Source organism: Neophocaena asiaeorientalis, unplaced genomic scaffold (assembly GCF_003031525.2).
Source record: "Neophocaena asiaeorientalis asiaeorientalis breed wild unplaced genomic scaffold, Neophocaena_asiaeorientalis_V1.1 scaffold162, whole genome shotgun sequence".
In the NCBI taxonomy this organism is placed as follows: domain Eukaryota; kingdom Metazoa; phylum Chordata; class Mammalia; order Artiodactyla; family Phocoenidae; genus Neophocaena; species Neophocaena asiaeorientalis.
In genome coordinates, this window is record NW_020172637.1 from 485,243 (window position 1) to 497,830 (window position 12,588).

At 37.3% G+C, this 12,588-nt stretch overlaps 1 protein-coding gene across 8 annotated transcripts in view; it reads right to left on the reverse strand.

Annotated features, from left to right (window-relative positions):
- Nucleotides 1-12,588, reverse strand: part of ADGRG6 (adhesion G protein-coupled receptor G6) — a 138,844-nt gene that overhangs the window by 6,085 nt on the left and 120,171 nt on the right. For all 8 annotated transcript variants that reach the window (XM_024739404.1, XM_024739401.1, XM_024739403.1 and 5 more), the window contains 2 exons: nt 3,579-3,680; nt 2,789-2,941 (listed from right to left, as the gene is read on the reverse strand). In XM_024739404.1, the coding sequence (XP_024595172.1) occupies nt 2,789-2,941; nt 3,579-3,680 (255 nt within the window). The remainder of the gene's footprint in view (nt 1-2,788; nt 2,942-3,578; nt 3,681-12,588) is intronic.

Genomic DNA, 12,588 nt, shown 5'->3' on the forward strand with positions numbered 1-12,588 from the left:
GGGGCACGAACCCGTGTCACCTGCATCGGCAGGCGGACTCTCAACCACTGCGCCACCAGGGAAGCCCTTCTTTCGCCTTTTAATAGTGGTTCTTTAGGCCAACTATTAGCTGTGTTAAGAGGAAAACAATTCAATTGGTCTAATTCCTATTCATTCACAACTGACTTACAATGCATTAAGTATTTGCATTTTAGAAGGGGAAACAAAATGAGTATCTGAGTTTAAGGCTGATTAAATAAAGTAAAAAGTTCACTTATTATAAGTACAGTTGAGCCTTGAACAATGGCAAGGGTTAAGGGCACTGACCCTCCTGCACAGTTGAAAATCTGAGTATAATTTACAGTTGACCCTCTGTGTCTGAGGTTCCTCTGTAGCTACAGTTCTGTATCCACGTATTCAGCCAACTGCGGATCATGTACTACTAGTTGTTGTTTTTACTACTGAAAAAAGTCTGTGTTTAAGTGGACCCGTACAGTTCAAACCTGTGTTGTTCAAGAGTCAACTGTACAAGATATTTTGTGCCAGGGAACTACCAATTAGGTAGAATTATCTATCTCAGACTATATACCTGTTATTAATTTTCTTACACAGGTGTTTCGAGCAGGAGTGCACAGACCTCTTAATTTTAGGCAAAACTGTTTGTGTGCAGGACTCAAAGACTGCATTCAAAGGCTGGAAGAGGGTCCATAGCTTTTATTCAATTCCCCAGAATGTCCCTGACTCCAAGATACTTTAAAAACTGCTGTACTAAGCTGCTCCAAGTTTTCAGATCTTTCTTTACTTAACCTTGGAATTAAAAACCTCAGTAAACATTCATACTTTTTTTCCACAGTGCTATGTTGAATCCCAGGCAGTGGGGACCCTAGTGGCACAAGCAAGGACATGTGGAAGGATTCAAATGTACATACGGGTCATTTGAAATTCAAATGTTTGCAATGTGAAAATTTATAGACACATTACACAAATCACTCCCTGCTTGCAAAAAGCTAAATATGAATCTTTCTGGTGCCATTCGCCTTTGCCTACATTAATTAGCTAAACAAATACAAAATTTAAAATTTATTTCCATTATCCTTTTAGAATCATCTTTAATTAGGAAAGTGCTGGATGCTGAGTGTTGAGAGCTGATTGCTCGAGGTTTAATTCGTATTTAAAAGTAGCATTTCTGCCATTTTCAATTGAAATTATTAAAGGATTACAGCTTTTCACACTGCTCACTGGCTATCAAGGACGGCAAAATAGTCTTCGCAGGCTTATGTCATTTTATTTCACTTCACTTTGTTGTCCTTCATAGAAATTACAGTTTTGTTTTTTGCTTCCTTCTTTCATAAAGTATTTTTTTTAACATCTGTATTGGAGTATAATTGCTTTACAATGTTGTGTTAGTTTCTGCTGTACAACAAAGTGAATCCGCTATACATATACATATGTCCCCATATCTCCTCCCTCTCGCCTCTCCCTCCCACCCTCCCTATCCCACCCCTCTAGGTGGTCACAAAGCACCGAGCTGATCTCCCTGTGCTATGTGGCTGCTTCCCACTAGCTATCTATTTTACATTTGATAGTGTATATAAGTCCATGCCACTCTCTCACTTCGTCCCAGCTTACCCTTCCCCCTCCCTGTGTCCTTGAGTCCATTCTCTACGTCTGCGTCTTTATTCCTGTCCTGCCCCTAGGTTCATCAGAATCTTTATTTTCTTTTTTTAGATTCCATATATATGTGTTAGCATACGGTATCTGTTTTTCTCTTTCTGACTTAATCTCTCTGTATGACAGACTCTAGGTCCATCCACCTCACTACAAATAATTCAATTTCATTTTTTTTATGGCTGAATAATATTATATTGTATATATGTGCCACATCTTCTTTATATTTTTTATAAATTATAGTTTTTATAAATTGAAGTTTTGTGGCAACCCTGTGTGGTCAGATGACGGGATAAGCATTTTTTTTAGCAATAAAGTACTTTTTAAAATTAAGGTGTGTACAGTTTTTGACATAATTGTATTGTACACTTAATAGACTGCAGTACAGTGTAAACATAATTTTTATAGGCACTGGGAAACCAAAAACGTTGTGTGACTCTATTGCAATACTCGCTTTATTATAGTGGTCTGAAACCAAATTCACAGTATGTCCAAGGTCTGCCTGTATTTGCACACTGTCTTCAGGATTGTTCACATACATGCTCAGTGTCAGAAAGTGTGATCATTGTAAATATCATGAAGATTCAGCAGATGAACAAAGACACGGTGTTTCTCACCATCCTGTATCACCTTCCAAGTATGATGCTCCCTACTTCATACTTAGTCAGTGATTTGAAGAGCAATTGCCAATAATTCTTCCAATGGTTAAGGACTTAGGTATTTTTTTCTTTTTTGACTGAGGAATAATTGACATATATCATTATATTAGTTTTAGGTGTACAACATTATGATTTTATATTTGTATATATTTCAAAGGACTTAAGTCTTAACTGTAACATGTAAGCTGGATGGTATTTCTTTTTGTTCCCATGCCAACTTGCCAAGTAACTTTCCTACTATGCTGAAATAATCTACAATTCAATTTCTGTATTTTTAAAATAAAAACACATAACTTTTTAAAACAAGGTACCATATCTTTTAAGGAAAATTAAGTTTTAAAGCAAATGAAGTTACAAAAATATTCAGAGTTAATAATATTCTGGCAATATAGATTCAATTTTGGTTATAATATTTTTAAAAGAGACAAAATATTCACAAAGATGTCCCAGAGAACATCTTTACCATGGCCAGAATGACTCACCGGTGTGGCTATTCCTTTTGAAGTAGGTGGTAGAGCTGTATTTAGACTTGGATGTAAGGTAGGTTGAGTTAGAGCCAATGGAGCTTGAGGACAAAGATTTTCCTAGATTATCAGAACTTTTCTTGATGATATTGGTAGCTGTCTTACTCCAATCTGAAAGAAATGACATCTCTCCATGAGTCTGCTTTAGGGGGAATATACTCTGCCCTGAAGAATCATCACATTATTTAAGTAACTGATCCAGAGCGTTAGACGTTCTGACACCCTGGCAGTGACTCACACAAGAGACTGACATGTCAACAAGAACAACCTGAAGAAGTATAAAAGTTTCTTACTTTGACCCTATGTTTAAAATTATACTTAAATATATTAAGGGTGAGACATAACCACTGGTGGTTAAAAAAAAAGTAATATTCTTTTTCCGGGATTTTTTATATTGAGAAAGATCTCTTTGCCTAATAATGTAATTAAAGACTTCAAAAATATGGAAAGGTATGTATGGTATAGTGGATATATGAGTTGTTAAATTAGACATGAAAACCTTGGGCAACTCACTTAACCTGTCTGGAATTCATGCTCCTCCTTTGCAAAATAGGAAGGTCAGGCCTAGAGTCCTCAGATCTCTTGCAGTCCTAATAATCTAAGACTACAACTAAGCATCTTTATATACACTGCCTTTACAACTTGCTACCACTGGGACTGGGTTGCTCAGACCACAGAAAATCAAAATGACAAAGGTTTCTAACTACTCTCCGATGTAAGAAAAACGATCACCAACATGCTCCTTTACCTGAGTTGTCTGCTAATCGAAATCGACCACAGCAGAGGTGCCGTCTCCACTGCTTCTGAACATTCTCCTTCATAGCACAGTGGAAGATAAATATAAATAAGCCTGGGACGAAGGAAAATATAAACAATTAGGCCAAAGGACACATTTTTAAAGATAAACCTTACAAAACATATGGATTTATTTTAATTTAATTTTTTTTACATCCGAATCACTGAGAAACAGATCCTAAGGAATCTTTAGGTATGCAGTAGACGTTTTAATCCTTTAGAACAGAACACGGAGGATCAGATAAAACTAGAACGATTACATGGATCTAATTCTGTCTTTGTTTTGTTTGGTATTCGTTATGACTTAACCTAAAGACTAAGCTGAAATAGGCAATATTCAATTTAAGAGGCATTTATATTTCCCTTACATCTGTTTTAAAATTACGTGAAAACATTTCACAAAATTTAGAAAAAAAGAGAAAACTGAAAACATCCATGAGCTCATCATCTATTTCAACTTGTATATTCTAAGCTATTTTATGTAAGCATATTATTGTAAGTTTGGGCAATAGAAAAGTGGCATTTTTACAAGTCAAAAATGGGCCCAAATCAGCAAATTCATGTGGCTCCACCTGGCCTGCTTTAGTTTCTCAATACTTTAATGCAGAAATATTTCTGTATTGTCAAGTAGTCTTCATATTTAGTCACTCCCTGCATCTATCAAAAACTAATTGTGTCATTTGTGCTTTGGGAGCCAACCCCTTTTAACTTTTCAAGGAATTTGCTTCTGCCTTTTTATTCTCCCTTTGCTGCCTCAATTTCTCCCTCTATTCCTCCATACTTGGGTTATTCCCATTACTTACAAGCATATTCTAGTAACTCTCTTTTTTAAGTAATCGAACAAAAAATTTCTCCTTTGAGCCCCAATCTTCTTCCAGCTTCCACTTCTTCATTCCCTTTCTCAATACAACGTGAAATGGTTAACTTTCGCCATCTCTACCTTTTCTCATTTCTTTTCTTCTCAACCTGCTCCAAATAGGTTACTATCCACAGCTACAAGGCCACTACAACTGCTCTTGTGAAGGTCACAGGGACTTCCCTATCGCTAGCTCAGTTTTCATTCCTGTTTTACTAGATCTCTGAACAGTATTCAACACAACTGACCATCTCTCATTTTTGAAATACATTCTTGGTACCACTTTCTCCTAGGCGTCTTCTTAATTTGCTCCCTGGTCTCTGTAGCACATCCCTCGGCTTTACTTTTAAAGGCTGACACATCCATGACTCGGCCCTGGATTTCCATCGTTTCTACGGCTACACTGTCCCAGTAGGTACTAATCATGCTGTATAAGTACCATACACTACTTTTTATATGTGCCCCCATTGCCTTCTCTCCCCACCACCACCACCAGGATTCCAACCCACACTGCTTGCAGGACACCTTCATTTGGCTGTATCTCCATTTTGTTGCATCTCACACCCCTGATATTCTAAACAGGAGTCTTCTTCATCATTACCCTCAAAGAAACACATCAAACTCATTTCTGCCCAATAATTTGAAGGCTCTTCCTTTAAAGCTTTCCCTAACAGGTTCTTACCTGTCATTCAGGCCTCAGATCAATTGTTAACTCCTCAAAAAGGCCATCATCAACTTTTTATTTTTATTTTTTATGCTTTAGATCACACCCTTGCACACACCTATTTTCACTATAGCACAGATCATTACCTGATATTCTTGTATTCCTAATTTATTCATTTATTTCTTTGCTTAACTGTCTCTTGCTAGTAAATAATAAGCTCCAAGAGCACAGGGATGTTTGTCTATCCAGTGTTGTACTAACCATTCCCAGAATGATGCCAGGAACTAAGCGGGAACTCCATAAATGTTTGTTGAACGAATGAATAGTAACCATGATTAATCACTCATCTATTCTACATGAGTTAATTGAATACTTACATGTACATCTGAATGCCTTAAATGTATTTAGGGGTAGGGGCTTACACTTACTTAGAAGGTGCTCTATAAATTCCTAATGAAGTTACTGGTTGAAAATCATTACATATGTTGACTCATAGAGGAATGCCATTATGAAAATACTAAATTTTGCTCACTGCTTTCGAATAGACAACTAGCCTATTAAAACATTCCTGGGAGGGGTTTCCCTAGTGGCGCAGTGGTTGAGAGTCCGCCTGCCGATGCAGGGGACGCGGGTTCGTGGCCCGGTCCGGGACGATCCCACATGCCGCGGAGCGGCTGGGCCCGTGAGCCATGGCCGCTGAGCCTGTGCGTCCGGAGCCAGGCCCGCGAAAAAAAAAAAAAAAAAAATTCCTGGGAAATTCAAACACATTTACCTCTGAGAAGTATAAATAAGGCATTCAATGACCTAAGTAGTATTAGTAATCAGTAATAGTACCATTTTATTTATTATTATTACTATATAATTTTATACATATTTATTTAAGTAAAACACTTATTTTATTATTATATTACTAATAATACTTTATTAGTAATAAAATAATTAGTGAAGAAAATATATCCTAGTGACCTAGTTATTTGTCTAAGATGATATCAGATAGGAGAGGGGAGTTCTAATTTTAAAAGAAAGCTCTAATAAATATGAATCAAACTTCATTCAGTCAGAAAATACACACCCACACACACCCCTTCTGAAAGGCCCTGTGCTGTGGACAAGGAGGGAAGCTAGGTTGGGGAGGGAGAGCTGGAGACAAGAAATCGACTTGCAGCCTGGCCTGGAGCTCGGACGTGACAGGTCTCAGAGTGGGAGAAAGACTTTGCTCCACACTCAAAACCCCTCAGAATCAGGACCTGCAGGTGGATCTACCTTCCCAGGGAGTACAGGATAGACACTGGGTTCGGACCCCATCTTCACACTCTGACTAAATCTGATTGCCTTTCAAAGCCTTCCTCACGGACAAACCCCCAATCCCTAACTTGCTTGCTAACACAGAAAATCCCTTTAATGAGCACACATGTTCTGGAACACGGGTAGTGTGAATACCCAAAGAATATATAAAATGTGGATGGGTTTCCCTTTGAGAATCTTTCAAGTCTTTAAGAGGTGGTGGCAGTTTCAGAGTAAAGAGAGCAGAAGGCATGGAAGCTTGAGGTGACGTCATCATAGGTTACAGATGAAGGAGTCTGTGGTTGGAGAAGGAATCCTTTGCCTTGGCTTGACTCTATTTTTGTGAACTGGGGCAGAATTTGCAGAATTTGTTGTTGGAGGTATTTTTGTCCTACAGCTGAAAATATAGCTAACCACATGTTTCTTAAACAATTGTTTAACAAACTCACGTATCAGAGCTGTAAAAGATTATAAACTCCAATTAAGGACTTTGGTTCTAAGGCATCAATCCTGGCATTACTCGCTCTCGGGTCCCACACTGAGCAAATGACTTTTTTTTAGCTGAGGCAGAAGTTGAACATTTCTATATGTTGTTTCCCTTAACACTCAGAAGTTTTTATAAATGTCATATATATCGGAGGAAAAACTTCAGAGCATATGTCTGGTGTTTTGAGGACACTGGAAGAGACCCAGTTCTTGGATTTGCTCCTTTGGCCTTGCTGGGATATTAAGATGTGAATTATTTTGAGGCTCTGATGCTGACCACAGTCACATGGGAGTAGGTTAAAGCTAAGAAAAACTGACTTAATAAAACAATCTTTTAGATTGTGCAGTGCTGCTCTGTATCATAATTACATAGCATTAGATGACACGGCCTACTTTTAAGCAACCTGTAAATACACAGGCATCCAGTAAGTTTAAGAGACACGTATATAAATTAGATTTAAAATCTGATACATCTCCTCTAAAATTATTTGATAGAAGTCATTTACATGCTCTGTCTCCCACTATGAGTTGTGATGCTATGGGACAAAAGCAGATAATAGGCGTGAGAAATTAGAATTCTCTGGAATAAATATATTTTAAAATTCCAAGGTATTATGCAGATTCTTTAGCCGTGAGGTATGTTTCCATTTTAAATTAGAATAGGATTCTCACAATAGGTTATTTTACTATTTGTAGTAACTAGCCCTTTTCACATGAATTTAAATCAGTCTGGCAATAAATATTACCCCAAGATTTTTTTAGGACAAAATATCCCTCTTAGAGTTCAGCTGTGGGAAACGTGGAAGGTATCCACATCTGGAAGAGCACACATGCCGTATGGAAAGAAATTCTGAACACTGCAAGAAGGAGGAGTAGAAAATGCAGCAGGAGAGCCAAGGGCACTTGGAGGCCAAAGTGAAAAAACAGAGGGCTAGTCCCTCTTCAGTCTTGAGGGTTTTTTTTTTTTTTTTTCCATCTACTTACAGATTTTGGTGCCAGAGCAGCACTTAAACTCACAAAACTTTAAAGAGTTTTACATTGGCATCCAAGGGAATCTGTTGGATTCTAATCCCCAGCTCTGCTCTCTTTCAATGCTCATTTCAGTCAAATGTTTCCCCTTTGAGAATCTTTATATAAACCCACGCACCTCAAAGAGGCTCTTCATACCACCTGGAAAAATATGCTCTTCTAGTTTTCTGGAAAGCTGTGACCAGGGACCAGAATAATTGGTTTTTACTCCTCATAGCGCCTTACAGCTTTATTTAACTGACCAAATAGTAGGGAACATTGCCCATGAAAGCTGGACGCTAAAATGACTGAAAAGATAGAAATCAGAGGCAAAGTCACTGCTTCCTCTTGACAGGCTTGTGCTAGTGTCACAATGGCCCTTTTGGGGTGAATTTTAGCCCAGAAAATGACCACTCTGATGAATGTAAGCCAGTTCCTTAGCAATAGCTTCTTCAGGTTGATAACTGCTTGGATTCTTTATCTTACCCATACAAACCCAGATTTTATGCTAAAACAAGAAAAAAAAGTTAAACTTTCTTTAAATGAACAGATCCTAACCAGTTCTCTACCTGCTCATCCCTTGCCTTCCTTTAACCTCCATCTTTCACTAACCAGAGGTTTCTGCTCACTTTTAAAAATAACTTAGACCAATATATGAATTCAAGATATCTTAATTCTCAGCAAATCTTGCAAGTTTCTCAATTAAAATAAATGGCCTTTTCCATTGTGGTGGAGGAAGGGCCTTACAGGCATGTGGGAAAGAAGGCCTGTCTGTGAGTCCTGGTAGGAAGGAAAACATAAGGAATTCCACCTCACCAAGCCCTCCTAGAGAAGCACACCAGGGGCCAAGCCTGACTCAAAAAACAAGGAGAAGGGACACCCAAGAGGGTGCTCTAAACCTCTAAATGTGGAGTGAGAAACACTCTGAGAAATCTCGTCAAGTAGTGGGTTTGAAAAAAAAAAAAAAAGCTTCCTTCTAAAGTACGGGCTTTATATCCAGACTGTATGGGCTTGTGTTTAATCTTGGTCTTTACAAGAGCTATTTAACTATTTATTTAGGAAAAATAAAGATGTCCTTACATTCAATATTTTGGCTAGGAATTTGGCTCCCACATAGAATTCATTCTCTTAGGTTGAGTTTTGGCATAAATACGTGGAGCAAATGTAAAACAAGTAGCCAAAAGGATCTCTAGCCCGATTATCAAAAGTTTTTAAAAAACTGCCCAGGAACAGCTTCCCTTGGATTTGAAAATAAATGCTATACTGTAAAATTCAGGGAAACATGTATTGTCATCCTTTTACTGGTCTACAAAACCACTTTCAAGAAGTCTGGTGAAGGAAAACAAAACAAAACAAACGCCTTAGGTGCTCATTTCCTAATGAGTTCTTTACCAGCTAAGGGCCATTGATGCTTTCAGCAAGGCTCATCATCAATACATTCTGACAAATGACCTAAGTTGATTTTTCTTACCCTGGATGATAAAGATCCAGAAACACAATGAAGGGGAAGACTGCAGATATAGATAACTTTTCAGACTGTGAGATGGAATCAATCAAGAATTAATCAAACAAGGTGTTTGGGCAAAAAAGGATACATGGTCTCGATAACTGATCTTTGACAAAAACGATCTAGATAACTTCTGAGCTTCCCAGCAAGCCTAAGTCCAAATCTTCCAACTGCTCATCTGTTTTGTTGTCACACAGACGTAGCCAGCTGGCTGCTGGGCTGGGGAATCTCTAGAGTTTATGACTCTCTCTGGGAACCTCTTGAATCCTCCTTTCATTCGACAAGGTGCCCTTTAGAAAATTATTTCTCTGTGGCACAAAATGCTCTGCCAAAAGATGAGTAATTTATTTCCTTGCAGTGTGTAATGTCTCGGCCAACATGATGCCATTTCAGATGCTAACGGGTTTAAAGGTGGTTCATCTCTTTACCTTGGCGCCGATTCACCGTGTGTGTTATACGTGTGATTATGGCCCAGCTTAACCGTCAGGAGGCTCCTAACCCATAATTTTATTTAATTTTCTTAGTTTACCAATAGGATTAAAATAATAATGATAAATATATTTCTATAAATGGTTTTTGCTGAATAAGGGTAAGAGAGTAAATTTCCATTTATTCATTAAATGTACATTTATTAACAATTTTTTTAAAAGGACACAGAGACTCACTTCCTAGAAACTTTGAAATAAAAAGTTGAAAGGGCAGTAATTTATTTTATTTTTTTTGCTCATGCTTCGTCATCTAATAATGTGCTTTTCTGTTTTCATATATGCTATGCTATAAATATTACACTGATCTTAGGTAAGTCATTAACTCTTCTAAGCCTGTTTCTTCATCTGTAAAATGGAGCGAATACCCTTTTTCTTGGGTACCTACTTTTCAGATTTGCTACAAGAATTAGATCCCAGATGTTGTGTGAAAGGCTTTGTAAACCGCAATGCACTATGCAAATATGTTATTTCTGTTGCTCTGGGTATCTTAATGTTACTGAATGAATTAATGGCATACATGACCTCTGAGTAGACTGATGATACCCTTCTGTGTTCGCCATTGCAGCTTCTATTTGCACAACCATATGCTGCATGGTATTATGCGGTCATATATACGTACAGAAGATGGGCTGATTACCCCCAAAACAATCAATATTGTTTCACGTGCATGGAAAACTAAAGTTGAAGATCAAGCTCTCAGTATGGGGCTAAACTTTAGATCCTGATGAACTTGTCAAGAGAGTTAAACCTCTCTATATATTGGAGAAACCTAGTCTAATCAAAAATGTCAAATACTTTTGTACGGTAATGAAAAAAATATACATTCCTAGATACTGTTCATCATTTGTATACTAAGCAGCAATGTGTACAGGCTGCATCTCAGAGCAATAAATCAATCCTGCAAACACATCAATATCGCCAAGGGACACAGATGCCCAAGAGGACTCTGGCCAAGATCTTCTCAGCAACCAGAGAACTGCCTTTTACTTCTTTAGGATGAATTACATTATATTTCTTGAAGTACAGGCTAATGTTCTCAGGCATGTGAATTATGATGTACTTTCATCAAACATCTGTTCTCTTTTGAATAGCAATTTGTATACCACATAATTTTCTCAAGTTGTATTCTTTAGAAAAAATTAAAATTTCTAATAAAATGATTTGTCACTTTCATCCTGGGAAAGCAGCAAAGGTAGTAAAAGGAGTTAGAAACATAATTGTGCCTCGTTAAGAGAAGGTATGTTTATCTTTTCACCTTAGAATTAAAAATTCAGTGAAATGATTAATATATAACAATCAAATGAAGTAGGTAAGAAAAAAGAACAAAGCAATATACGGTGGAAAATTAGAAAATAATAAACTTGGTTTAAGCCTGGATTTGAGTGACTTCATTTGCTTATTCAAGTAGGTAAAATTTTAGTTAGAGCCACACAGACTATAAGAATTTGATCATATCCAGTTACCATGATTTTTTGGAATTAAATTGTATAATTATAAGTGTACCTAAAAAATAAAAATTCATATAAAAATAAAAATACATATTGAAAATAAACAAAAATAAATCATCTAAAATAAAAATACATATATAAACTTTAATATATAAGCTATACAAATATATGAGGACTGACATAGTTATACATGTATATGTCTTTGTACATACACACATACATACATACATGTATTCCTAAGAATCCTGAAAGATAAAATGGATTTTTAACATCTTTGAACAAAATCTTTAAAGACATACACAAAAGTGAAAAGAAATCTGTTAGCAAAAGCCACTCCTCTGATACACGTGCCCTGACACCACTGCTCAAACACATCTTGTCCTCACAGGTCCCACCTCTGTAACACTACAGGGTGACTTGTGACCTTGCTGATTTTAAGATGTTCAATTATAAGCCAAATCTGAGAAGATTAAAATTTACTTTGGCATAGTTGTAGGTTTCAGAATATTGCATTACATTATAAACCTTTAGCCACTGCTAATTCTTATAATGACAGGCTTCATTCAGTTCACTACAATATCGCATTAACATGAAGCTTTCTTATCCCAATCGCTGCAGAAAAATAAGAGTTTAATGACCAAGCCAACGATAAGTGTTTTGCAGTAGCACACTTTCTAAATTTCTCTTGACTCTGCTCATGTATCTCTAGCTCCCCCATTCCCACCATAGTCTAAAACACCTTACCTTACCTGGACCATTGCAATAGCCTCTCATCTACAGTCTCTATTGGGCTGCTCTAATCCATTCTCTACATTATGTCCAGCTTCATCTTTACAAAATGTACATCTGCTCATATCATTCCAAGGCCTAAAACCTTTCAAGGACTTCCAATTGCCCTTATGAAGATCAAAACAGAGAGCCTCCTGGTCTAGCCTTTGCTTCCCTTTTGTGTCACACCCACTGCTCTGTCACTCTCCTGCTCTTTCTGGGTTCTCAGCTTAGATGGTCTTTCTTTTAATGCCTTGAGTATGTGCTATAATCACCAACTACGGCAAATTTTTTGCACACGAAGTGCCCTCTACCTGAAACAGTTTTCCCTCACTCCTACTCCCACCTTTCACCTAGTTAATTCTTATTGATCCTTCAGATTTCGGCTTAGACATCATGTCTTCTGTCATGTGCACTCTCAACACCACCATGTACACTGTACACAGTGACATGT